Here is a 25,585-nt window from a genome sequence, read left to right on the forward strand (position 1 = left end):
TCCAATGCTTGACGACCCTTTCAGTGAAGAAATTTTTCCTCATGTCCAGTCTAAACCTCCCCTGGTGCAACTTGAGGCCATTTCCTCTTGTCCTATCACTTGTTACTTGGGAGAAGAGACTGACCCCCACCTCACTACACCCTCCTTTCAGTTGTAGAGAATGGTAAGGTCTCCCCTCAGCCTCCTCTTCTCCAGGCTAAACAACCCCAGTTCCCTCAGCTGCTCCTCACAGACCTGTTCTCCAGACCCTTCACCAGCTTCGCTGCCCTTCTCTGGACACGCTCCAGCACCTCAGTGTCTGTCTCACAGTGAGGGACCCAAAACTGCACCCAGCATTCGAGGGGCGGCCTCACCAGTGCCGAGTACAGGGGCACGATCACCTCCCTGCTCCTGCTGGCCACACCATGGCTGATACAGGCCAGGATGCTGTTGGCCGCCTTGCCCACCTGGGCACACTGCCGGCTCATGTTCAGTCAGCTGTTGACCAACACCCCCAGGTCCTTTCCCACCAGGCAGCTTCCCAGCCACTCCTCCCCAAGCCTGTAGCGCTGTATGGGGTTGATGTGACCCAAGTGCCCTGTTGAACCTCATGGCATTTGCCTCAGCCCATGGATCCAGCCTGTCCAGACCCCTCTGCAGAGCCTTCCTACCCTCGAGCAGATCAACACTTCCACCCAGCTTGGTGTCATCTGAGAGAGCACTTGATTCCTTCATCCAGATCATCAATAAAGATGTTAAACAGGACTGGCCCAATACTGAGCCCTGAGGAACACCACTGGTGACTGGTCACCAATGGGATTGAACTCCATTCACCACCACTCTTGGAGCCCGGCCATCCAGCCAGTTTTTTTACCCAACAAAGAGACATCTGTCCACGCCACAAGCAGCCAGTTTCTCTGGGAGAATGCTGTGGGAAACGGTGTCAAAGGCTTTACCTTTGTCCAAGTAGACAACATCCACGGCCTTTCCTTCACCCACTAAGTGGGTCACCTTGTTATAGAAGGACATCAGGTTACTCAAGCAGGACCTGCCTTTCATAAGCCCATGCTGAGTGGGCCTGATCATCTAGTTGTCCTGTATGTGCCACATGATGGCACTCAAGATGATCTGCTCCATAACCTGGCCTGGCAACAAGGTCAGGCTGACAGGCCTGTAGTTCCCTGGATCACCCCTCTGACTCTTCTTGTAGATGGGTGTCACATTTGCTAACCTCCAGACAACTGGGATCTCCTTGGTTAGCCAGAACTGCTGGTAAATGATGGAAGGTGGCTTGGTGAGCACCTCCACCAGGTCCCTCAGTCCCCTTGGGTGGATCCCATCCAGCCCCATAGACTTGCACGTGTTCAAGTGGTGCAACAGATCACTAACCATTTCCCCTTGGATTATGGTGGCTTCTTTCTTCTCCCTGTCCCTGTCTTCCAGCTCAGAGGGCTGGGTACCCAGAGGACAACTGGTGTTACTATTAAAGACTGAGGCAAAGAAGGCATTAAGTATCTCGACCTTTTTCTCATAATTTGTCACTATGCTTCCCCCCGCATCCAAAAAAGGATGGAGATTCTCCTTAGCCGTCATTGGTTGCAAACGTATTTATAGAAACATTTTTAATTGTCTTTTACAGCAGTAGGCAGATTAAGTTCTAGTTGGGCTTTGGCCCTTCTCATTCTCTCCCTGCATAACCTCATGACATCCTTGTAGTCCTCCTGAGTGGCCTGCCGCTTCTTCCAAAGGTCATAGACTCTCCTGTTTTTCCCAAGTTCCAGCCAAAGCTCTCTGTTCAGCCAAGCCCATTGTCTCCCAGCACATGGGGACAGCCTGCTCCTGTGCCTTGAAGAATTCTTTCTTGAAGCAGGTCCAGCCTTCCTGGGCCCCTTTGCCCCTCAGGACTGCTCCCAGGCCCCTCAACATGCCAAAGTCTACCCTCAGGAAGCCCAAGGCAGCAGTTTTGCTGAGCCCCCTCCTTACTTCTCTGAGAACCAAAAACTCTATCATCTTGTGATCACTGTGCCCAAGAGGGCCTCCAACCATCACATCAGCCACAAGTCCTTCTCCATTCACCAACAGCAAGGCCAGCAGGGCACCTTCCCCAGGTGGTCCCTCACCCACTGTGTCAAGAAGGTCTCTTCCACACACTCCAGGAACCTCCTGGACTGTTTCCTCTCTGCTTTTTTGTATTTCTCATAGACATCTGGTAAGTTGAAGTCCCCCACGAGAACAAGGGCCAGCGATTGTGAGATTTCTCCCAGCTGCTTATAGAATATTTCATCTGCCTCTTCATCCTGCTTGGGTGGTCTATAACAGACTCCCACCATGATATCTGTCTTGTTGGCCTTCCCCCTGATTCTTACCCATAAACACTCAATCCTGTTGTCACCAAGATTAAGTTCTAAACAACTAAAACACTCCCTAACACACAGGGCTACTGCACCGCCTCTCCGTCCTTGCCTATCCCTTCTGAAGAGTTTACACCCATCCATTGCAGCACTGCAGTTCTGTGAGTCATCCTACTATGCCTCCATGATGGCAACTATGTCATAGTTTTCCTGATGCACAACGGCTTCCAGCTCCTCCTGTTTGTTGCCCCCACAGGCGTGCCCCATGTCTTACAGCTCCAGATGCAAAAACATGACAGGAAAACCTGAATACTGTTTTCTCAGCACACAGTACACTCTGATCGCAGCAGGCACAAGCCCATGGCAGAAAGCGCCGAGATGAAACAGTCACTGTGGGATGAATTAGCCTTGTTTGACAGAGGGACGCAGCGTGCTCAAATCCTCCCCCCAGCCCAGATTCAACTTCCCCTTTGCCTCTCCCCTGAGCTTCTGTGGGGGCAAGGGGCTGTCACCCCTGCAGAAGGTGACAGTGGGCCAAGCTGCAGATGGCCTGGACAAACACCAAGGACAACCGGTGCAGGGTCAGCCAAGGCTGGCCCCACTAGGGGAGCCTGGGCCATGGCCCTAATCTGCTTTCATCCATCTGTGGCTGCAGGACCTTGCTCCATGCACTCCTCCTCCCTGCTTGCCCTACTGCACGCCTCATCTCTCCAGGGAGGGTTTGGGGGACACAATGCCTCAAAAACCCCTTCGCTGACTGTCACATCCAGCAACTGTTACCATGGGCACTATCAAGCAGAGAAGACACAGCCACAGGGACTAATGCAGCACTGCTTGCAGCACAAACCCAGCCCCCAGAAATGGAAGCATGGCAAGAGCACCCACATTGCAGCCTCCGGCATTTCCTGGGGATCCCAGACATTATGGGCTGGTGAGCAGACAGGTAATCTCCTAAAACCAGGAGTCAACACTTGCTTTAATCTAGGATTAGACAAGAATGGTTTCAGTCATGTGTTTTGACACTGAATTGTCAGGTGGCCAACGAGGCCAGGAGCAGCCAACTCCCATGGAAGAGCAACGCCCCACCATCCTGCGACCCCTCTGCTGCAGAGCCCAGGACAGGGCTCAGACCAAGTGACAGGCTGGCAGTGATGCAGGACCTCCAGGGAAGAGCCTGGCTCCCTGCATAACGGCACCGATAGCTTCTGACTGGGGAGGTGATGGTAGGGGAGAGTCTGGAGCAGCTACATGAAAGAAACGTGACTTTGGAGCAGGTCTGGATGGAGACCCCCTTTGCTCCCAGTGCTCTCCTTACCCACAGCCATCCACCGAGCCGTGAAGCAGGGCCTGCCTGCCTGGGGGGCCTGTCTCCCAGGCCTGACAGGCCTTGCAGGGGACCTGCTGCCCGTCATCATGGTGAGCAGAGCAAGGAGCACGGTCAAGAGATCAAAGGCAGGATGGTTCCAAGAGTCATTAACAGGCCGAAAGAGCAGATCTTCATAAGAGCACAGGCGCATCCACTTCTGCCCCTCAACAGGGCAGAGAATAACATAGAAGAGAAAGAGAGCTCAAAGTGCCAAGATCTAGTGCCTGGAGCAAACGACAGGATCTTTCTTGGAGCAGGAGATTGATCTGACTTGTTAAAGGAGGACCCAGGACCTAACCCGCTCCACAGGCAGCCCTTAAAGAGGAGACTTCTCCCCACGTGGACTGGCACAGCACATCAGCCAGAGCTCACCATGGGACTCAGGAGTCCCCCATGGGTGCTGCAGAGCCCGCCTGCACAAGACAGCAGCCCAGTAGGCAACATTTCTATCCATCACTGCCTTTTAAGCTGCTGAAGGTGTGAGAGGAAGGGAGGACTTGGAGCAGAGAAGAGGAGGCAGGAGGGATGGAGCCAGGGAAGCGTCAGACCAAGGTTCCACAGGGTAACTTAGCTCAGGCTGAGCATCGTGCCAGGGAATTGCTCTCAGCGTGGACTACCCGGGCAGATACAACCTGTGTGCTCATGCGCTTGTCTACTGGGGACAGGGTCAGCTGAAACCCAAGTACAAAGGCCAGGGGTGCTCAGGAAGGCCTTTGAATCCAGAAACCCCTCTGCAGAGGCACAACAACAAAATGGGAGGATTATTTCTATAGAAAGAAAAAAGGAGGGAAGGAGCATACCAAACATGCCTTTGGCTGGCAACAGGCAAAGTCACCACCTATGAACACCGTGTCCACAACTGCAGAGGAATGCACTGCTCACAGCAGCCACGGCACCTTTCACAAGAGCCCAGGCAGCATCCGCAACTGCAGCAGGATACAGCGCTCACCACCCGCTCTGAAGCGGAGCTAAGAATAAAATCCAGCTCTTACACAGCTCCAAATCCAACCTGCAGTTCCCACTGCCTTTCAAAATGCCTGTGCCAGATTCCTGAGCTCCCACCCCTTATCTGGGGCTGAAATTTGTGACTTTCAGCACTGCCTGGACCTGTCTGCCAGCGCCTGATTCCCAGCATTGAAAACGCCAGCGGTCATAGACCCTGCACAGGAGGCCAGCGCCTGGGAGAGCAACACACGTAAACCCCTGCTGAGCGAGGGCATGGGTCCCAGGGCGGCAGCTCTGCTCTGCCAGCTTACTTACAGCTATGCACTGGCTTTCCCATGCGCTAGCGACTCTGCATCAGCCCTCACATCCATCCACAATACCCCAACTGGCACAAAAACTCAGCCAACGGCATTTGTCAGGGTCTGGGTAAAACGCTGCTGGGGTGCAGAGCTGGCTGCCAGCCCCCGGCTCGCTGGATTCGCTCAAGCACACAGGACTCTGCTCCTCTGAACGCCTTTCCAAGGTTCCCTGGGAGCTGTGCCTGCCAGCCTGGGTAGGATGTGCAGATTTTAAGGGTGATACAAGGTCTGAAATCTGTGTAATTGCTCTGGACCAACCCAAAACTAAACATTTCCCAATGCTCCTGGAGAATCAAAAGATTGAAAGCATCATTAGCACAACACTTCATTTAGTCCAAAGCAAAATACCAATTTTCACTTGTTTTCCAGCTTACAAAACACAACAAACAAAATCAACTCGTAAACAACATTTACAGACATCTAAACATCTTTCAAATTAAAAACCAACATCTCATTTTGCAAAAGACACACTCAAGGGCTTAGGCTTGCTGGGGTGGGAATATCTTACAGGATTGTTTAACCTGAAACAATTCGGAGAACTCATTTTTCACTCAAAAAAAACAGAACATTTTCAAATTTCTCTTCAGCCCATGCCTGTGTCCATGTGCGCATCTACATGTTTGAGGCCACACGTGTGTGCACGAGTGGAAATGTGTGTGTCTTTATGTGCATTTAAACATGTGCAAGTGGGCGCAAGGTGAGAAAGTAAAAACGAGATCCAGGTGGGGTAAGTCAGGACAGCTCTGTTGAAGCAAATACTGATTTAGAACAGCAACAATATCGTCCCCCAGGTTCATCACGCCACCCCAGCCTTTCAGACCAAGACTTTAACCCTTCTGCTGTCTCCTGATCTCAGACGCTGTGGGAACCCTCTCACTGTTCCACTATTAGCATGTAACAGCCGTTACAAGATGAAAGTAAAATGCCCCCGTCTAACCAAGCATGACGAGGAGTCAGCCCAGTAATGAATGGGCCCTGGGGAGGAGAAAGGAAGCTTTTGTGCTGGGTGATACAGGGCGGGGGGGGAAGGTCTACACCCAGCCCTGGCCGAGGCACGGCTGGGGCTGCTCAGCTCCTGGGGTAGCACATGGGGACAAGGCTTCTGCACAAAGAGGGATCGGGTCGCGTGGAACCATGATCTTGTGCTGCTTCTGGTACAGGGACAGTGCCCCTGTGTCACAGGCTACAACAGCACCAAAATGAGATCAGGGAGAAAATGGGCAGTTTTGCCTTTTTCAGAAGTACCACAAATCAGCCCCCAGTAGAAAGGGTTTGGGAGTATCAGTGGGAAAGGTCCTCTCCTTCCCGTTGACATTTCTCTCTTATGCATCTACTGCCAAGCACCTCCAAAGCCCACAAAGGGACAAATCGCACACCCCAGCCAGCCTGTCTGACCCCAGAGGGGTCCCAGCCTGCTCATGCCGGGGAAGCACCCATTGGCTTTGTGGCAATTCCAGTGCTTGTATGGGGCTGGGATCGGAGAGGGAACCTGCTGCCAGAAAGAGCCGATCCAGCCCAAGCTGGTGGAAGGGCTTTGCTGTGCCAACATCTGCACTTGGACAGACCAGCTCAGCGGCAGCACCTGCATTTTCTCAGATGCACGGAGCAGTAACCTTCCTCCAGACCTGGGTGGGCAGAAACACAACAAACACAACCCCTACCAAAGCAAGTTCCTGGGCTGTATTTCCATCTCACTCCAAGAGCAGCGGGTCAGAGAAACATTATCATCCCCTGGGTTTATCTCTTTTGATACAGCCCTAACATGAACTAAGGGAAACAGCTTCAGCAGAGAGGCCCTGACACAGCTTGCCCAGGTCACCTGTGTTCAATAAAGGTTTATACAAATGGTGTTTGAAGAGAAAGGCCAGAGGCCAAAGACAAAAGAGACAGCTCGTCTCCCACCAAGACCCACACGCAGCTCAGATCATCACAGAGAGCAGGGCTCAGCCGGGCTCGGTGGGCTGCAGCAGAGAGGGCACCCAGGCCCCGTCCATCTGGACCCCACAGGGCCTGGAGAGGCAATTCAAGCTGGTGAACAAAGCTGGCACAAGGAGAACAGGGGAAAACCAACTATGAACAAGAACAAGATGGTAATCAAACAGGTTCCCACCCACGAGAGAAGTTTGCCAGGCTAAGGGAGGGGACACGTGAATGTTGTCCTTTGGGAGCAGACCAGGAAAAGCTGTTCCTTACTGATGATCTCTGACAAATAGAAAATTGGAGGTTCTGCTCCTTCAGAACTTTTTTGGTTTATTGTAGGAAAAATGCAGGCTTTGCACTGGCTGGGACAGCCAAGAACCATCTATTCACACACCAGGGTGGATCCTTACCAGAGGAAAGCTGTGTCAGATAAGTGCCTGGGCAGGAGGTCCCCATGGGCACCAGGCAGAGCACCCTGAGAGCACCATCTACAGCCTCGGGCCCTGGCACCAGCCCTTTTGAAGACCCTCTCCTTGGTCACTAACATGGAGAGGGTAGTGCTGGCCCTGTCCTGCCGCTGCTGTCTTGCTCAGAGAACACAACACCATGTCTCACCAGCGATGGTCAGCCCCTGAAGGGAACTGCGGTTGCAGAGATGATGTTTGGCCCAGGCTTGGTTACAGAGCCAGCAGACACCACAAAACCCTCATTATTTGGCATACATACGTCCTACCGACAAAGACAGCAGGATTTCAGCTTCCAGGCTGTCCTCAGCAGTTTGGCGCTTACAAGCCAAAAGGGGGAAGGAGCAGCATCCCTGGCGGCCCAGGGAAGGGACACCCTGCGGCACTCACGTAACCCCCTCTGCTCCCCTGCAGCCTCTTTGACAGCACATTGCACAACTGCCTGCCCTGCTCGCTAAAACAAGCAGCAGCTTTGAGAGGAAATTGGTGCTTAAAAAGCGGCACCCTGGAAGGGTGCTCAGCTTCCCTCCACATCAGACAGCTGCTGACAAGCCCTCACACACCACAAGCAACAGCCATGACATTTGCTACCAAATTGACCTGCTCGCAGGGTGGGTATACAGGGCTCGTAGCCCAGCCACCGCTGGGCCGGCTCCAGCGCACAGAGCCACTAGTGCCCTTGGGCTTCTTCAAGCCCATGCAGCAAAACCAAGGCAGCTCCACAGGGAGCAGAGGAGGAAACTGTGGCTCTGCCCTAAGAGGAGCCACAGCTTCAGCCAGCCCTACCCAGCAATCCCAGCTCGTGCCCACCCAGGAGGCAAAACGACTGGTGTATTCGCATCTGACTGACTGCTCCAGCACGCCTCAGTGCCTGCAGCTTGGTTTCAGGGCGCTCCCCCGCTCAATGGAGCCTCGTATTACCCCAGCTCAGAGGCAGAAGCAAGCAGGGGGCCGCTTAGTGTTAATGCCTTTGGGCAGCAGCTCTCCAGCCCGTTCCTACCCCACCAGGCTTTGGCCATGAACTGCTGTGCTTCTCCATACTGCACCAGCCAGGGCCATGGCCACATCCCCTGGGCACCCCATGTACCCCCTGCTCCCTGGAGCTGCAGGCTCAACGCTTACCGAAGGTGGTGAGGTAGAAAGAAGCTCCCAGGGGGTCAGCCTGGCGGGTGCAGAGTGAGACTCTGTGGACATTGCTGGGCTCCATGGCAGGACACTTCTAATTAGCCAGTAATTGGAGCCTTCTCTGCCGAGCCCGGGGAAGCTAAGCAGCCGTTTAAGCCGGGAGTGACAGGCAGCCGTGCAGCGGGTTTCCATGGGACACGAGTCCAACCGCTGCACGTTTGAACAGCGCGACTCCCATTGGCTCCGCGGATTTGAACGGGAACCACACCTGCCTGAGCAAACAGGCCCGAGCCCTGCGCTGCAGCCACGTGCAAGGATGCCGGCAGCACTCTGCCCTCCCCTGCAGACCCCAGACCCACGCCAGCACCGTCCCACAGCCACCCTGCTGATGCACTGGGAATGAGCTCCGGGGAAAAGGGGAAAACCTTGCAACGTTTCCTCTCCTCTGCAGTGTGCCAGGCTGTAAGTAATCCCCATGACTGTCAGTGCTATCGAGTTTGCTAGCACGTGCTCAGCTGTTTGGGAAACTGTCCCACCAGAGCAACACCAGACAGCAGCATTCACAGCACTTTGGGGAAATTACTGCAGGCAAGGAAAGGATGTAGGAGAATTGGTCTGTGGGGGTGAGCCAAGAAAGGAAGGGATGGCAGGGCACGGGTCTCACAGGATAAGGAAAGAGGCACCCAGCCCCCCATGCTCATGAAGTCACTCTGCAAGACCCCAAAGCAGCCCTTTCCATCACCCGGGAGCTGGCGAGGCACCCATCAGCTCCAGATGCTGCGCCACAGCTTACCAGGAGGCACTCAGAGCTAAGCGCAAGCTCCCGAGAGCGTGGAGAAATGATGTTTTGTTTCTCTGAAAAAAAACCCCACACCTCCCAAAAGGCTGGGCTGTCCCAGAACTCTCTGCTTCCCACCCACAGATCCATGCAGCCCTGCTTCCCACAGTGCAGGACCCCATGCAGGACTGATTTCCAGCAGAGCGGACCTGCTCCCACACCACCCCATGGTTCCTGGTGGCACTGCTGGGGGCGGGGGGCAGGCTGCGGTGAGCCCGGATCAGCCCTGTAGGGGCTTCCTGGGTGAGAGCAGCCGATTCACAGGTCCTGCTGCCCTGGGCCCAGGCAGAGGTGGGCAACAGGAGAGCTCAGCCCTGACAAGTGAAGGTCGGGAGAGACAAGGGTGCAGCCCAGCACAGGCTCTGAGCAGACATGCCGCCAGCGTGGACGGCTGCTGTCAGCGCTGTGCTGTGCTGTGCTGGCACCTCCACTTCCCAGCCTCCGTCCAGCTGAAGTCACACTGAATACATTGACCTCTCTGGGACAGGAAAAGACAAGATCTCCTGGAGAGAGCAGGGTACAGGACCACACCCCTGCCACTCCTCCCCACGGTCACCCCTCCACCCACTCCTGGCCAGGGCTGAGCCCACAACCCCTCTCCCCCCGCCCCCGCATCGCTTACCTTTCCCCTTCACTTGTGCATGGCTGATCTTCCTCCTGCTCCCCGATGGTCCCCTCTGCTTCTGCAGGGAGGATCCTACAGCCTCACATTGCCCCTTCATCGGGGCTGGCAGATGCTCCAACTCCAGCAACGGGGGACTCTGCCCTGTCCCTGACAGAGAAAAAGAGGAGAAGAGAACAGGGCATGGCAGGACAGGGAGCTGGGACACAGGGGACATCACAGGCTCTGCAGTACCCTTGGTTTTATCTGCCACAAGCGCATGTCTCCACCTTGCCCCAGCTTTGCCCAGCATACCACACTGCCAGGTCCCCTGCATTGAGTTTCCCCTGGCCAGCTCTGCCCACAAGTGGCACATGCTGGCAGCGTGGCACATCTGTCCCACACCATCACCCCACTGCCCAGCCCTGCCTGTGTGCAGAAAGGGAAGGAGCGATGGCGAGTCACTAGATCCAGCGTCACAGCAGAACACGGACCCATGTTCTCTGGGAGTCACCCCTGGAACCACATCTCAGCTGCAGCCTTGGCCATGGCCCTTTACAGGCCACGTGCATCCCAGGGGCTCTGTTATGTTTTATTGTGTTTAAAACAGACAACCAGTCCCGTCAGGGCTTCGTTAGTCCATAAGCAGATCTCCAGGACACTAGAGATGCTGCCCTGCCACTGCTGGGTGTTCAGGACAGGCTTGCAAGGCTCCGGCTCAGATTCAGCTCCCAGCCCACAACCTGCTGATGCGCTCAAGCTCAGACCACCAGGGAGGCTCCACACAAGGAGGAATTGCTGGTTTCCTTGTAGCCAGCACCCTCCAGATGGCACACCAGCCCGAGTCTGCCCCTCCTCGCTCACAGCCACCAAGCCACTACCCGGGAACCTGCCACGGGATGCCACGATGATAGAGACAAAAGTGCACTGGCCCAGAAATGGGAGCCCTGATGGAGAGATCTCCCAGCCACAGCACAGAGCAGAGGCACCAGCATGGCCCAGTAGCTCTTTTTAGGATCAGAATCTGTCCAGGCCTCTTGCACAGAGATGAGCAGTGCAGGATTAGTGCAGCACAAGCGTCTTCTGTGGCCCTTATGCAGACCCAATGCAAACACAGCCCGAGGTGCGGAGTCACAGATTAATTCCCCCACGAGGGGCAGCGGGACAGAGCTGCGTCCCTCGTCCCACGATGGAGCCATGCCACACACACACCCCATCCATAAAAGCAAAAGAGCCTGACCTGTGATTTTGATGCAAAATTGAGCCCTCCAGAGCCAGGATATGCCACTCGGCCCCACGACATGGCAGTGTGTACCAGGACGTACAGCACGTAGCACGCACTGCCCAATGCCTTCAGGTACCCCAAAACATTCCCTCCAGCTCCAACTCCACAGCCCCTAGCCAAAGGGTCCTGCTGCAGAGAGGCAGGCAGCTTGGAAAGGCTGTTTGCTCACTAGAAAAGCTGCCTTTTCCCCCAAAGTCTGGTTTATTCTCTAGCAGGGGCACTGGCTTGGTTCAGCTGAATTTACACTGGCAAAACTGCCTGAAACTGCAAGAAAAGCAACAGAAGGGACACAGAGTGAGCAAGGGAGGGAAGGAAGGAGGGATGCTCTCCAGACAGCTCAATCCATCACTGCCAACAGACACCTATTGTACCGCCGCCATAAATCACAGCCTATTTGGGCACCAGGGGAGAGACAAATAATGGCCCGGCAGCCTCCCGAGGCCTCCAGACAAAGAGCGCAGATCTGTTTGGGCTGCCTGCCCCCCGCAGTGCTCAGCCCTGGCCCTGGCAACCCGCAGGGGCCTTGAGAAGGCGCCCAGCCAAGCAGCCAGCTAATGCCACTCGCTGTTTTACTTGCCTCCTAAGATACTTAGAGCCTGTGAAGGCCTAACAAGACTTTCTGCTGGCAGCTCCTACGCAAAGCTCCTGCTCCGTGGTGAAATGTTGCCAAGTGCCTCCTCATCCCTTCTCCATACAGCACGGCAGCAAGGCACGAGCTGGAACGTGAGCTGGATGATATGCAGCTCAGTGATCACTGGAGCAAAAAAAGGCCCAGAGCTGAGTCCACTCGGGCTGCAAGAGTTGCCTTCGAGCTCAGCAAAGGACCCAGATCCATCACCCATGGACACTGTGTTGCTGGAGCCTCCTGCACCCAGGGAACAGCACAGGCCAGGGAAGAGGCACCAGGACAACCGTGGGTGAGAGCTGTTGGCACAGCCCTTCTGCTGCTCAGCCTTTTGGCAGCGATGCCTGGGAGCTCAGCGGGCTCCAGCTCTTCCCCCCATCACCTCCTGCCGTCTCCAGCCACAGGGATACAGAGTTCAGGGAAGGGTAAAGAGGGGGCCCTTAACAAAGACGTGATTTATTCTTTGATTGCTGCTCGGCAACCGTAGCGGCATCATTGCCCTAATCAAAATGCAGAGGATGCACAAGCAGTGCAGGACAGTTTGACAAGTAGAAACACCCTGTGGGACAGGCAGAGCCAGAGCACCAGGAGCTCCCACCATCTCTCGTTTCTCAGCAGCTCCACCACTTCTGTCTTTTCTCACAATACTGCTGGATTTGAGTACAGGGGAAAGATGGATCCCTGTCTCCCAGCACGGCTGACAATGTCAGAGGCGTGGGAGGCGAGCAGAAGATGCAGCCTGGTGACACTGGTCAAGACCCTGCAAGCCTGGGCCTCTTTTGGCTGCCCAGTGGTCCCATAGCTCCCAGTGCTACCCTAGCAGCCTCCAGAGCTCCTGAATCCTTCAGGACCCAGTAACCCACGGGCAGCTGGAGAAACCAGTGCTGTTGGCTCCTGCCTCTCCAACAGACACTGGATGCAGCAAGCTCAGGGTGAGGTCTGGTGGAGCATGGTGGACACAGGAGGGAAAAAGGCTGCTCCAGCTCTTGGGGCTCTGTGAGAAAAGCATCTCTGCCCATAACAAGTACCTGGCTTCCCACATACAGATGGCACAGCTGCTTTGTGTGAAGTAGGGATTAACATAGTCAACCCAGAAACACAAGGAGGGGAACACAGAGCCCCAGAGGGAAAATGGGTCCTTTGCCAGCAGCCAGGAGTACCTCCCTGCACCACCACCAGGCTCTCCAGCAAAGACACAACCTAGCCAAGCACACAGCCCGTGCCACAACACCCTGCAGTTCCCTGTCCCAGTTGCCCAAGGAGGTTTTTGCACCGCAGCATTTAGGAACACGTCCCCCTGGGCTGCTCTGTGCCCTCCTTGTAGACATGGGTACAGCCAGCAGAGCAGGTCTGGCTTTCCCCAGCAGTGAAGCCTTCAGCTCCAGCAGAGCTCACCAACATCAGAGCTCATCCAAATCGTAAGGAGCTGAAACTGGAGGTGTCACATCCTCTACCACATCCCAGCCACATCTGCTGACATGGAAGGAAGCCCTGGACACAGAGCTGGGGAGGGGATGGACTCCTTCATCCCATCCTCACCTTCATCCCCTGTCCTCACAGGCAACACTGGCAACGAACCTGGGAGAGGAACTGAGTCACATGTATTTATATTACAGAGTATTACAAGAGCTCACCCTTCCTCCCCACAGGGAGTGTCATCATCCCAGCCCTGGGGTCTGCAGAGAAACCACACAGTGGCTCAAACCCCCTCTCTTATGGCTGCCTCTAACAGCAAGATCGCAGATGGAGGTCCCCAGAAGAGAGGCCCTGGACTGCATGGGGTCACAGCCAGCACTGCTGTCACCTCCTGGACAGGAGGGCTGAAGAAGGACCCTGCCACTGTCCTCAACATCTGTCTGTCCCTCACCACATCCCCCAGAAGCCCTGGTGATGGCTGAGCACCACAGACACAGGTAAATGGTGTCAAAGCACTGTCCTGGACAATCAGGAACCAGCACACAGGCGGGATGAGCACCGCTCAGCAATACAGGGTAATTTCTAAGGCACTTCAAGATGCTCCTCCCTTCAGGCTTACCAAAAACTTTTCCCCTCATTTGTTCAGCTGAATCCATTTGCTGACATTCCCAGTAGCCTCCATCTGCCACCCATCAAAATTAAAGCTTTATCCCAGCAAATTTACTTGCCCCTGAAAAAAAAAACCCACAAAACAGTCTGGGACTGCCTGTTTCACTGCACAGCATCCCCAGCTATCAACGACCAGCACAGCACATCTCAACCCACAGGACTCGCCACACCAAGCAGCTCTACTGAGGGAACAAGCAGACAATCCACTCTGCAGTCCCAGGTATCCCGAACCTCTGTTAATGCAGCAGAGCGTGTACCAGCCCAGCCTTGCCACGTCCTTGTCTCCTTCACCACACATCCCCACAACAGCATCGAGACTACGGCTTGTGTTGTTCCTCTCCAGCACTGCCGAGTCTGCAGCTCCCCGGCACATGCAGCAGGTGGTGAGAGGTGTTTTACACACCACCCTGTCTCCTAGCAGCTCCCCAGGCTCACACAAAGCCTCCCCGCTCCATGTCTTTATTGCAAAATGCTTTTGAGAGGCAAATAGAAAGACAAACAGGACAGCAACAAAATGCACTGCCTCGCTAGCTAAAGCAGGCAGACTCACAGGTTTAGGTGAAAGAATCCCATGAGACAGAGTTTTTCAAAATAAAAAAAAAAATAATAGCAAAGGTAAAGAAGATTCTCTGTGGGACTCTGGAACTCCAAGGCCATGGGGGTCCCCCACACCCTCCTCCCAGAGGGCCTGGAGCTTACCATCTGCAAAATTCACTCCTAACTCTCAAACCCAGCAGATTCCAGTCTGCTCCATCCTGCAGCACAAGGTGCTAGCAGAGAGCCCTGAGATCAAACTCGATCCCACGAGGAGCTGGGCATCTCCAACACCCCACAAAGGGCACGTGGGAGATACAGTCCCTCATCTCCTCCAAGTGCCAGGATGTAGTCAAGTGGTGACAACCAGGCACCTGCACAGCCATAATCCATCCTTCACGCAGGAGGCAAAGCAGCACTGCAAACCAAGCGGAGAAATCATCCGAGCACTCACGTGTGAGCCCTGGCTCTCCCAGCTGCTCCATGGCTCCCGCGCGGGACGGTCCCTGTCTCCAGCAGTGTTCAAGCACCAGCGTCCCGCGCTCCAGCTGCAATTCAGCAGCCACGAGCCTTTGACCTTGGCGTCACTGTAAAGGACGGGGGGGGGAACAGTATATAAACATCCCCAGAGAGCAGAGCTCCAGTACTAAGAAGTTACAAATTAAATTGCATGCTGGGAAGAGATGGTGGTGGTGGCACATGCAACGGTCCCTTTACTGGTTCCCAACAGCAATGTACCAACTCTTTCTAACTTCCCTCTTAACATTCAAACCCCTGGGGGCTGACCTTAACCTGTGTTTCTATTAGAGTCTCCAGCAAACTGCACATTCAGCTGGTTGGCTTGGGAATTAATGACTTTCTTTTAAAATTTAACACAGTTCTCCATTGCAAATTTCAGTTTGCCAGCACTAGGATCTGCCTTTGGCTGGATATTCAAATCCAAACACATGCTCAGACAGTTATTCCAGGCAAAAGGGTAACATACGCACACAGAAAACCCACAAGGTTGAGGCTGGCTTTGAAACTAAAGAAACCAAATCAGACTGGAAAAAATTACCTGGCTTCCCAGATGGTAAGAGGATTGGAACAGAAAGGGTTTGGGCTATTTCTAGGCAATCCTGAGGGCAGATTTCTGGGATTAGCAAAGTCTACCGTACAGGGCAGACACACAAACCTCAGCACTTTCCCAGTGCTGGGACTGCTGCAGCCCCCTCTCCCCCAGGGCCTACAGCAAGGGTCGAGCACAGGGCACAGCTGGGCTGCTCCGGTCCCCAGCACCACCTCTGCAGCAAGCACCTGACAAACGCCAGAGGAACCCAACAGCGATGCAGCCTGGCTGATTACTAAATCCTTTCCAATCCGGGACCCAAGAAAGGTTTCCCCTGCTGCAAGGGTATCTTTAGAAACACCGCACCCTCTCTGCTCACATCCCAGGGTCTGCACGTGCTGTGGGAGCCCCAATCTGTGAGCCGGCTGCAGCACCCGCAGCAACACCCACACCACGCCGCAGCACGGTCTTTGCTGCTGCCTTTGCCAAGCTGCAGCTCCATCTGCTCACGCCACAGGCAGCCTTTCAAGGCACTTGGGACTCCACACTCCTGCAAAATTGCACCTCCCAGCAGGGAGTGAACGCCACGCTCGGGGTTAAGCTGGCATTGACCCAACGTTAGCAAACGCCTCGTGAGCTGCTTCTGCACAAAGCCATCCATCCCCTTCTGCGGCGTCACCCACAGCCAGGACAGGGTCCCAACACAGCACTCAGTTCAGTGCTGCTGCTTGCTGAGGTACAAGAGCCTGTGATGTTCAGAGTTTGACAAGAACCTTGTCTTTGCCTCTTTGCAGGACTTGACATGTTTGGCATTTTTCACCCATAGCTTTGGGTAACAAACTTCTTTGGCTAATCCCTTTTCTAAATCTCTCTCTCTGCCCCTTCCTCAAAAAATGAACAGTCTGAACACGCAAAGGGATTAACCCACAGCAATTTGCAGCCTCTGCACTGGTGAGGCATTGCCGTGAGAACTCAGGATGCCTGTGGCTTGAAGCACAGCAAGTACTTCTAGGGCAGGCAAAGGATCTGTAACAAATTCCACGAGCAGGAGCTGTTACAAACCTCCCCGGCTACTCACAAGGAATGCAGAGCACAGAACAGCCTGTGTGCACAACTGCTTATTCCTGTGCCTGTCTTTGGGCAGGGCCAAGCTTGCTGAACTCTGAAAAAGCTTCATCTTGCCCCTCACCCCTTTCTATTGCTAAGGCTATACTGTGGATGAAACTGTTCAGATTAAGGCAGCTATAACCAGGCTGTGGTTTGTATTAGAGCTACTCCATAAATCAGCTCCTCTCCATGAGACAGTACACGGCAGAGAAACAGGTGGGAGAGGCTCTGGGGTTTTCCAGTTCTCAAACGTTTTCACCTGTCCTGGAGACTCTCAGACTGCAGAAACTGCCTGGCTGCTTCCCTCGCCTGCCCTGTGGCCAGGAAGGGAGACATCCTAGGTTAATGGGAAGGGATCCCTTCGAAGCACAGCCATGCTCCCTCATCACTCCAGAAACCTCCTGTACAAAATATCTCCTCCAGGGGCTGGCAGAGCCTCCCACCGCCACCCTTTATAGCGAGGAAACAGCAGCTCCAGAGGGGACTGGCGCTCAGAGCAGCCCGTGGGTGACCCTCAGGGACATGGCACAGGCTCACTCACGCTCAAGGCTGAGAGGAGACACTGACCCCACAGCACCGATGGGTCACAATAAACTATTTTTTTTCTTCTTTTTTTTCCTTTTTTCCTGTTGCCATTTCTAGCCTGTCGAGTAACAGCAGGCTGGGCACACACCTAATGCGGGAACACTACACAAACGCCTCACAACCTTACCACACCAAGGCTTTGTCCACAGCTTTGCATTTCTTTAAGGCAGTGGGGCTTTCACAGCTGGGGGTTTAACACCTCCTGAGCTTACAGGCTTTAACCTGAATAAAAGCACAGCTAATGACAGCACCACATGTACTCACAGCACCATTCTTCCCCTTGCATTCCGAACCCCCGATCACACTAGCCAAGAGGAGCACCGTGAGACATTCCAGGTCTCTTAGAGGACATGGAATCTCAGCATCCAGTTCTCCTTCTGCAGCAACCCATTACATCTGATCAAGAAGACCACCTAGATTGACCACAAACACACGCAAAAAAATAAACACAGTGGAAGTACTGCAACGCTTCAACAGCAAGTGGTGAGGTACAGCAACCCTGGACAAGGATGACTGAGTCCCACGGGTCGCTGGGGCAGCTGCTGCCAGTCAGAAACCCTTGTGCAGACGTTGGGGCTACCTGGCCTCTGGGTTGGCGATGCTGAGTCTCCACTCTCAGACGCTGCTGCCTTGTGCACAGAGCTGGGAACCAGCACTCTGGAGCAGCTGTTAACCTCTGCATGTGCTACTCGCTCTGACACGGCTTCAGTTCAGGCTTTCGATACTTTTAATGTTTATTTGGGACCAACTTACAACCAGCTTTCCACTGTCTGAACAGTGACCCTGCTTAGAAGCAGCGATCTCAGGAAAATGAACCACTTGAAGCTAGCATACAGACTGGGTACAATTAGCCACGTCAAGGGGTATGCTTTTCTGAGCCTGCAGTGCTGCTGCGGATTACTGGATTCTGACAAATGCTAGGTATTAATCCATTGCTGGTCTATTTTAATGCAATAAAAATAATATAATAATCGAGCTGGGTCTTTAAAAATTTTAATGACACTTCTCATAAAAGAGATAGATTTCAATATAGCAAAAGATCTCTTGGGAATTATGATTTTTGCCTTAGTATGGTCATACGGATCAAAGTAATTAAGTTAAAACAGCTTTAAAACTTACTGCCTGTCATGGAAGCCGAACTGTGTGCGCAGTCTGAAGCTACACAGAATAGTTGAGCTGCTCTAGCAGCTAGCTGACCCCATGCACCTGGGTACTGCTTTCCAGGGCTTCACCCAGGCAGGGTCTGGCACTATTCAGCCTCTCGGTGAGCCAGTTTAGCTCGCTAATGTCACAGAAAATTAACTATTTCTGGCATTGGCATAGCAAATGGATTTGGCCAGGGCACACGATGGGGACAGGCAGAGATCAAACGCGAGAAACGGCACAGTGGAAAGGGGTGAGTTAACCCTTTTTGTTGGCAGAGATCTCCTTCGCCATCTGAAGCCCCACTTCTAGGCTGCACAAACACGAAGTAAAATAAAACATACTAAGATTCTCCAACACTTTCATGTTCAGATTAAGATAATGTTAGTTGAAGGCTGCTGCTAAAAGGGCAGCTGCCTTCTTTCTCTCCCCATAACTACATGATCCTGGCTTCGCCCTTTTGCCCAAGCACGGGAGTGGGCACATAAAATCTCTCAAGTTGGAAGAGATCCATAAAGATCATCAAGTCCAACACCCTGCTCCTCACAGGACTACCTAAAATTAAATCATATGACTAAGAGCATTGTCCAGACGCGCCTTGAACCCTGACAGGCTTGGTGCTGTGACCACTTTCCTGAGGACCCACCATGATCAACCACCCTCTCACTGAAGAACCTTTTCCTAATAGAAAACAAAAATATTTAATAAAATAAAAGCAGCCATGCTGGGTCAGACAAAGGTCTGTGTAGCTCAGTATCCTGTTTCTGACAGCGGTCAGAAGACGATGTCTACAAGAATAGAGCAGGCACAGGAGGTATTTTCCAAAATAGTTGGCCAGCCCCTAACGATTTTCAATTCAAGGACTTTCCACTACAATAGGGTCAGCTTGACTTTACTGTACATTTTGCAGCCATAGAAGGAACCGGTTCCCATTTGGGTGGTGGCACACTGTGAGTTCAGCCTTAACGTGGCCACTTGAGGCCACCTCTGTGGATTAATTTGCATTCTGAATCAGTCAGCAGAGCAGAACCTGATTATTGCATATATTGTTTCACCATGATTCTATTACCTGTAGTCAGGAAGGCATCCCCCTCCCTCCAAGCTGAAAGCACGCACTTTTGCAATGTTATTAAAGAGCATGAGATTCATTTGTCCAGGTGAGATAATGTCTGACCCTGCCGCAGAGTTCAGGCCTGGAAAAATGGGTCTTTCCAAACCGCAATACAAATAGAAGCCAGATTCATGGTGATACAAATTCAAATGAGCAGCATGAAAGGCAAAGCAGAGGTTACCCTACAGGTTTCCTTTTCAAAGCACTTTCCAAAGTGAATTAACAAAGTTAGCGTTAATGCAATAGTCGGTCCACGCAGCTGAAAATAGCTCCGTGACCGGTACACGTAATCTGTCCAAATGTCTGTCTTAGGTCAGACAGGAAAGTCCACCCAATCAGTGGAGTTTTAGGTCGGCAATTTTTTGATAATCAAAACTGCTGAATTAGTTTATGGTAAAAATGGAACCCAGGAGGATATTTTGAGGATGAAACTGCTGTATTTGGAGGCCTTAGTCAGAGCTGACCTAACCTTAGAAGACCTGAGGTCGGAAGACAAGTGTGCGAATGACATTTACATGGCAACACACTCCACTGGGAACTGGGCTCCCCGTTGCAATGCCTGTTTTGTCTTTAGGGAAAGGAAAGACAGTGATTCCAGATATTAGAGCCAAGTCTGAGAACAGATACACTTGAAAATTTAGAAAACATAATGACAAAGTAAAAAGCTTATTTCCTTTTAAAGAGGATACTGTCAAGTGTTTAAAATTCATTCTTCAACACACACACACAAAAATAAACCCCAAAACAGGCAGAGCAGAGCAGCCATGGACAGTCTCCCAGGCAAATTTAAACTGGTAAATGCAAATCCCTATAACAACAGCCCACACCACTCCAATCTGAGCTGCATAGCTGTGTCCCTGCCTTCAGCTTTGTGAACATTCAGTCTCTTGCTGTTCTGTTACAAACACTGACGGCTAACAGGGCACACACTTAACTCTGGCCTTGAGCCCTTCACTGTCCCCTCTGACTCACCTTCAGCAACAACTTGCTCTCAATAGCAGCTTAGTTAGCACTAACGAAGGGGAAGAGGTGTGAAGGGACTCAGAGGCCTTGCCGGGGTTGGGAACACAACCATTCACAGGCTCAAGACCTCACAGAGCCTCACATCTACATTTAATCTTGCAACCCAAGAGCATTCCCAGCAGACCCAACAGGATTGGTTTTGGTGTCCAGAGCGAAGGGTTTGCAGATCAGAACATCAACTTGCACATGTGCCACCTCCTGGCATGCTTCCTCCTCCCCTTTTTAGAAGAGGAAGGGGTTAATGTATTGCAGTAACAGCCTCTTTATTGTAGGACTTGTATCACATCTATCATTCTACAGCTTCAAGAATGATGGAAACAATATAGGTGTTCCACAATGACTACTCTATACAGGAATAATCTGTATTTTTTTTATTATTGTTGTTATTATTATTAAAATTTCTTTGGCCACGGGGATACTGAAGTATCATTTTCACAGAAGTTAAGTGAGATTCAAACCCATCTGTACTAACAGTGCGTTCTGCACTGTACAAACACTGCTTGGTAAGCTCTGTCTGCTGCAGCTGGAACATAAATGCAATGTTGTTGTGAAATTCTGAGAAAAACAAGCAGGCTACCATCAGAGTGCTCACCCTTACTACAGGCTTAAAACTCACAGACAGGTCTTCAGGGTCATTCTCCTGACATCCCTATCTTCTTCTGAGCTTTCTTGAATCAGAGAACGAGGAGAGAGGGTGTGGCAGAAGTAGGAGTCCTGTGACACTCGGAACATCTCATCTACCTCCTTGAAGAATGGCTAGGGGAGATGTTTACTGTTTTCAGTGCTGGAAGTTCATCTAAGAAAAGTAAAGCAAATGCAAAACGAACACTGAGGTGTGTTTACAAGATGACTGCAAACTATAGAGTGCACTGCCACAATGGCTCCATTTAACAACAGCCAGGATTTCTAGCTAAGCAAAGAATTGACCTTATAGTAACTGCAAATTTTCCTATATGCAGACCACATTCCCAGGGCGTAAGTGCCAAAAATGCATCTCCCACACCACAGTGTTTGCTGAGCCGTGCAGAGCCTCAACCCTTCCTTCTAAGGTTACTTGTGCTGCAACCACAATGGCCACTTTGCTGCTCACAATCGCCCTTAAAGGGCTCTCTCCAGCTACAGAAGACGAGGGTATGTGGTAAGACTCCTGTGCATCCTGAGAAATTCTAGTAAGGAAAGTATAACCATCCTTTCTTCTTAATTACCAGTCCGTAGCAATCCAGTTCTTGTTGACAGCCAGCAGAAAACTGTTTAAGGATAGGATTGCAAGATTTGTCTCATCTTGATGAATCACTTGATTAAACAAGAGATCACACCTACAGGCACACACTAGAAAGAAGTAATCAGTGAGTATATAAAGCAAGCTGCAGGCAACTGATACACAGACCTCCCTTACAAGGACTTAACTAATGCAAGTTGCTGGGGTGATTCGGTGTCTGGTTGGGTTTTGGCGTGGTTTTGGTAGCAGGGGAAGGGGTTGCAGAGGTGGCTCCTGTGAGGGGCTTCGAGAACCTCCCCTGGCTCCAATTTCACACCTGCCTCTGGCCAAGGCCAGACCAATGATGCCTCTGGGAATAACATTTAAGAGTGAAAGAACCTGTTGAGGAGTTGTTTGTTCGTGGCTCTTTGTTGGTGAGCGGAGGAGAGGAGGGGACGGGAGAGACCCGGCCCTGCGGACACCCGGGTCAGTGAGGGGGCAGAGGGCGGCTGTGCCGGAGCAAAGGCTCCCCTGCGGCCCGCGGTACGAGGGCGGCCGAGCCCCCGCAGCCCCTGGAGCCCAGCGGCGGCCCAGCCGTGGCCCTGCAGCCCGCGGAGGGCCCCGGGCCGGAGCAGGGGCCGGGCCCGGAGCAGGCCGTGGCTCCGAGGCAGCCCGCGCTGGAGCCGCCCGTCGGTGGGAGGGCGGCAGCCCCGGGAGGGCCCCGCGCTGGGGCGGCTCTGGGGAGCTGCGGCCCCGCGGGAAGGACTCGCGTTGGGGCGGTGGGCGGGGGAATGTCTGCCGGGAGAGGGACCCCGCGGTGGGGCAGGGGAGGGCTGCGAGGGCCCCTCTGCCTGCGGGGGAAGGAGCAGGGAGAGCCCTTGTGCCGGCCGGGCTGGGACCCCCATTCCCTGCCCCTGCGCTGCTGGGGGGAAGAGGGAGCAGAGCTGAGCCCGGGAAGGCGGGAGGGGTGGGGGGAAGGTGGGTGGTTGTTCAGAGCTGGTTGTATCTCTCGTTGTCCTTGATGGTGGCGGTTGTCCATTAAATTGCTGCTGTTGTCCCCGGGTTGAGTCTGCCTGTTGCCCGTGCCCATCGCTGGTGAGTGAGCCCTCCCTGGGCTGGGTCTCGCCCCTCGGGCCTTTTGGTTGTGTTTTCTCCTCCCCATCCCTCAGGGGATGGGGTAGGGGTGAGCAGCAGCTGCGGGGGCTTTTGTTGCCAACTGGGTAGGTCAAACCACGACAGTTGCTGAGGTCCAACACGTGGAATAAAATCATTAGTGAGTGAGGTTATATGCACATATTTACATGAAGAAAAAAATCATGTTGGAAATCGAGCACCTAAATTTAACAAGTCATTTCCTACCACAGGAAATACTTTCTGGCCAAGGAAAGTAACCCAGTCTCTCTTCTTGAGTCAGCCATCCAAGCTGAGCAACCTTACAGAAGAGAGGCTTTATTTGAACAAGCTACTGAGATAAATTCTGAAGTCACCCATTACACAGGTCAGATGAGGCAACTATTGATCACTTCCAGCTTTAAAAATCACAATATCTGTGAACAGTGTTCAACCTGACTAGCTACCTCATGTGAAAACCAAAAACTGCCTGAACTTCACTAGGACTCCAAGTTAGTTACCTCAAGAGTAAGAATACTCTTTTCCCTTCTTTAGTGAAAACCAGAATTTAATCATAACTTTACCTTCCCTTTCCGAAAAGGCTCTAAAAATTGAATCAGAGTTTCCTAAACAGATCAAGGATGTCCCTCCTCAGGTCTCTTTAGTGTACAGCACTGTGGACGTCAACAAGTGACCATAGCACACGTAGTTTCATCCCACTGGCTGACATCTGCAGTCATCATCTTTGCAACCACCTTCGCAGTAGGGAGAGCAGGAAGATGGTATCATCTATTTAAATACTCTGCAAAACAGAAAATTTATGCAAATTAACTTAGCAGGAAAAAAAACCAAAACCACTGAGGATGTATACAGTGTGAAATAAAGATAACGGAGCAAAATGGCGGAGAAATCAAGTTGTTCTCAAGTACGGGCACATCCTAGGTCACGGTAGGCTGGCAACCTGGCCTTATATCCTGTAGCTCCAGAGCTTTTATATTAAAACAGCTTTCTAGACTCATGTGTAAAACATGAAACATGTTAAATGTGACTTGCAGTAGTCAAGCTTACTACTGCAAGTCACATTTTACACTGGTATAAAAAAAAAATTGCTATTTGTAGCACAGGTATAAATACAGCAACACATGAGCAGCAGCTTGGCTAAGTCAGCCTGAGTGGAAAAGCAAAAAGCATGAGAAAATATTGTCCTGTACCTCATGAAAACACAAATCAATACCTTAATAGATGTACCTCAACCCTTCAGATACTGTCATTAAAACCAAACATATGCACACACCAGTGACCAAAGCATCCAGGAAAGAAGAGAGTCCATCGTATCAGGAAGATACACACAACTTGACAGCAAGGGCCCCATCTTTGCTGGTGCGCGGGGGAGCTTTGGGCCATACCCCTGGCTCGAGGCCAGCATCATCCCTGTTTCTGCTCCATCCTACCCCTTTCACCAGACAGAAACCAAACACTGCCTCGCTTTGTTCTCAAATCATGTACTAAACAACCTCAGCCTCTGGCAAAACAGAAAACAAAACAAGCTGCAGCAGCTTCTGAGGACCCTCCCAACAGCACCGAGCCCACAGCCCAGCCAGAAGGCAACATTAGCACCCTCCGTTACGGTTACGGAGGGACCGGTTACCATCAGTCATTCATTAAAAAGTAACCAGCATCTCGCCTCCGAGGGCCATAAAGCGACCATGGAGTTAACAATGGAATACATTTAAAGGAGCTAAAAACGACACTCAGGAGACATGATTTGTACAAGCAGTGACGGTTTTTATTAATCCAATCACTATAACTGGAAAAGCCATCACGCTCTCACGCACACAAGCCTTTCCCCAGGTCTGACCTTCGTGTACCCAACACGCCGTATGCTATCCCCAGCACGCTACGATGTCTAACACAAACAATTACCTTTACCTATGAACTTGTCTCACAAAAGCCTGTAAACCAGCCCCACCACAATAACACTGCCCTTGCTACTGGAAAATATACGCGTTCTGTGGAAAAAAAGCTGCACCGTCCATCACCATTCTCCGTTTCAAATACTCCCCCAACACAGCAACAGATTGGCCCAGTCCCCTCTCGCACTCTAGGCTGACTTCAATCACCCTGCCAGGTTATCAAGAGGGGTAAATTCTCATCAAACTAACAGGCGCTCGGGGCTGGGGTCTGCGATGGCTTCGCTGACGGGACCTGCTCTGTGTCCCCTCACGCAGCACTGCGGGCAGAGGCCAGAAACCACTGCGGAGGGGCGAATCACCCGCCCCCATGGCCGCCGACCCTCTGCCCTCCCACCTACCGGCTCCCCCGGGCTCCCCCCCTGCCCCTGCTCCTCCTCCGGCCCCTACACCCCCTCGGCCTCCCACCAGCCTCCCACCACCCCACTGCCCGCACCTGCCCCCCACGCCCCCCGCTAGGCCGCCATTCCAGGCCGCTACACGCTCGCCCTCCCGGCCCGCCCCCCGCTCTCCCTCCCGGCCCTGCCGCCCCCCCCCCCCCCCCCCCCCCCGCCGCTTCTCGCTCCTCCCGCCGCCGCCTTGCCGTCACCGAGCGAGGGCGGCCGTGGTGGCGGGCGGGAAGGGCCGCGCTGCACGCCGGGACGGGGCAGAGGTGGGGGGGGCAGCGGCGGAGCGGAGGGGGTTGGGTCGGTGCGGCGGCACCGGGCGAGGTACGGACGGGCCGGGCTCCCCCCCCCACCTTCCCCGGGCTCCGCCGCCCCCTCTCGCGGCCCGCGCCCGGTGACGCCCCGTTTGCCTTGCAGGAGGCCCAGG

General features: G+C 53.0%; 1 protein-coding gene across 1 annotated transcript in view; it reads right to left on the reverse strand.

Moving 5' to 3' along the window:
- Positions 1–14,962, reverse strand: part of RGS3 (regulator of G protein signaling 3) — an 87,805-nt gene extending 72,843 nt beyond the window's left edge. Inside the window, exons 1-2 of the mRNA XM_086475849.1 lie at positions 14,924–14,962; positions 9,970–10,123 (exon numbers count right to left, since the gene is read on the reverse strand). Of these exons, the coding sequence (XP_086331975.1) occupies positions 9,970–10,123; positions 14,924–14,962 (193 nt within the window). The remainder of the gene's footprint in view (positions 1–9,969; positions 10,124–14,923) is intronic.
- Between the last annotated feature and the right edge of the window lie 10,623 nt (positions 14,963–25,585).

Source organism: Leptosomus discolor, chromosome 19 (assembly GCF_034619465.1).
Source record: "Leptosomus discolor isolate bLepDis1 chromosome 19, bLepDis1.hap2, whole genome shotgun sequence".
NCBI lineage: Eukaryota > Metazoa > Chordata > Aves > Leptosomiformes > Leptosomidae > Leptosomus > Leptosomus discolor.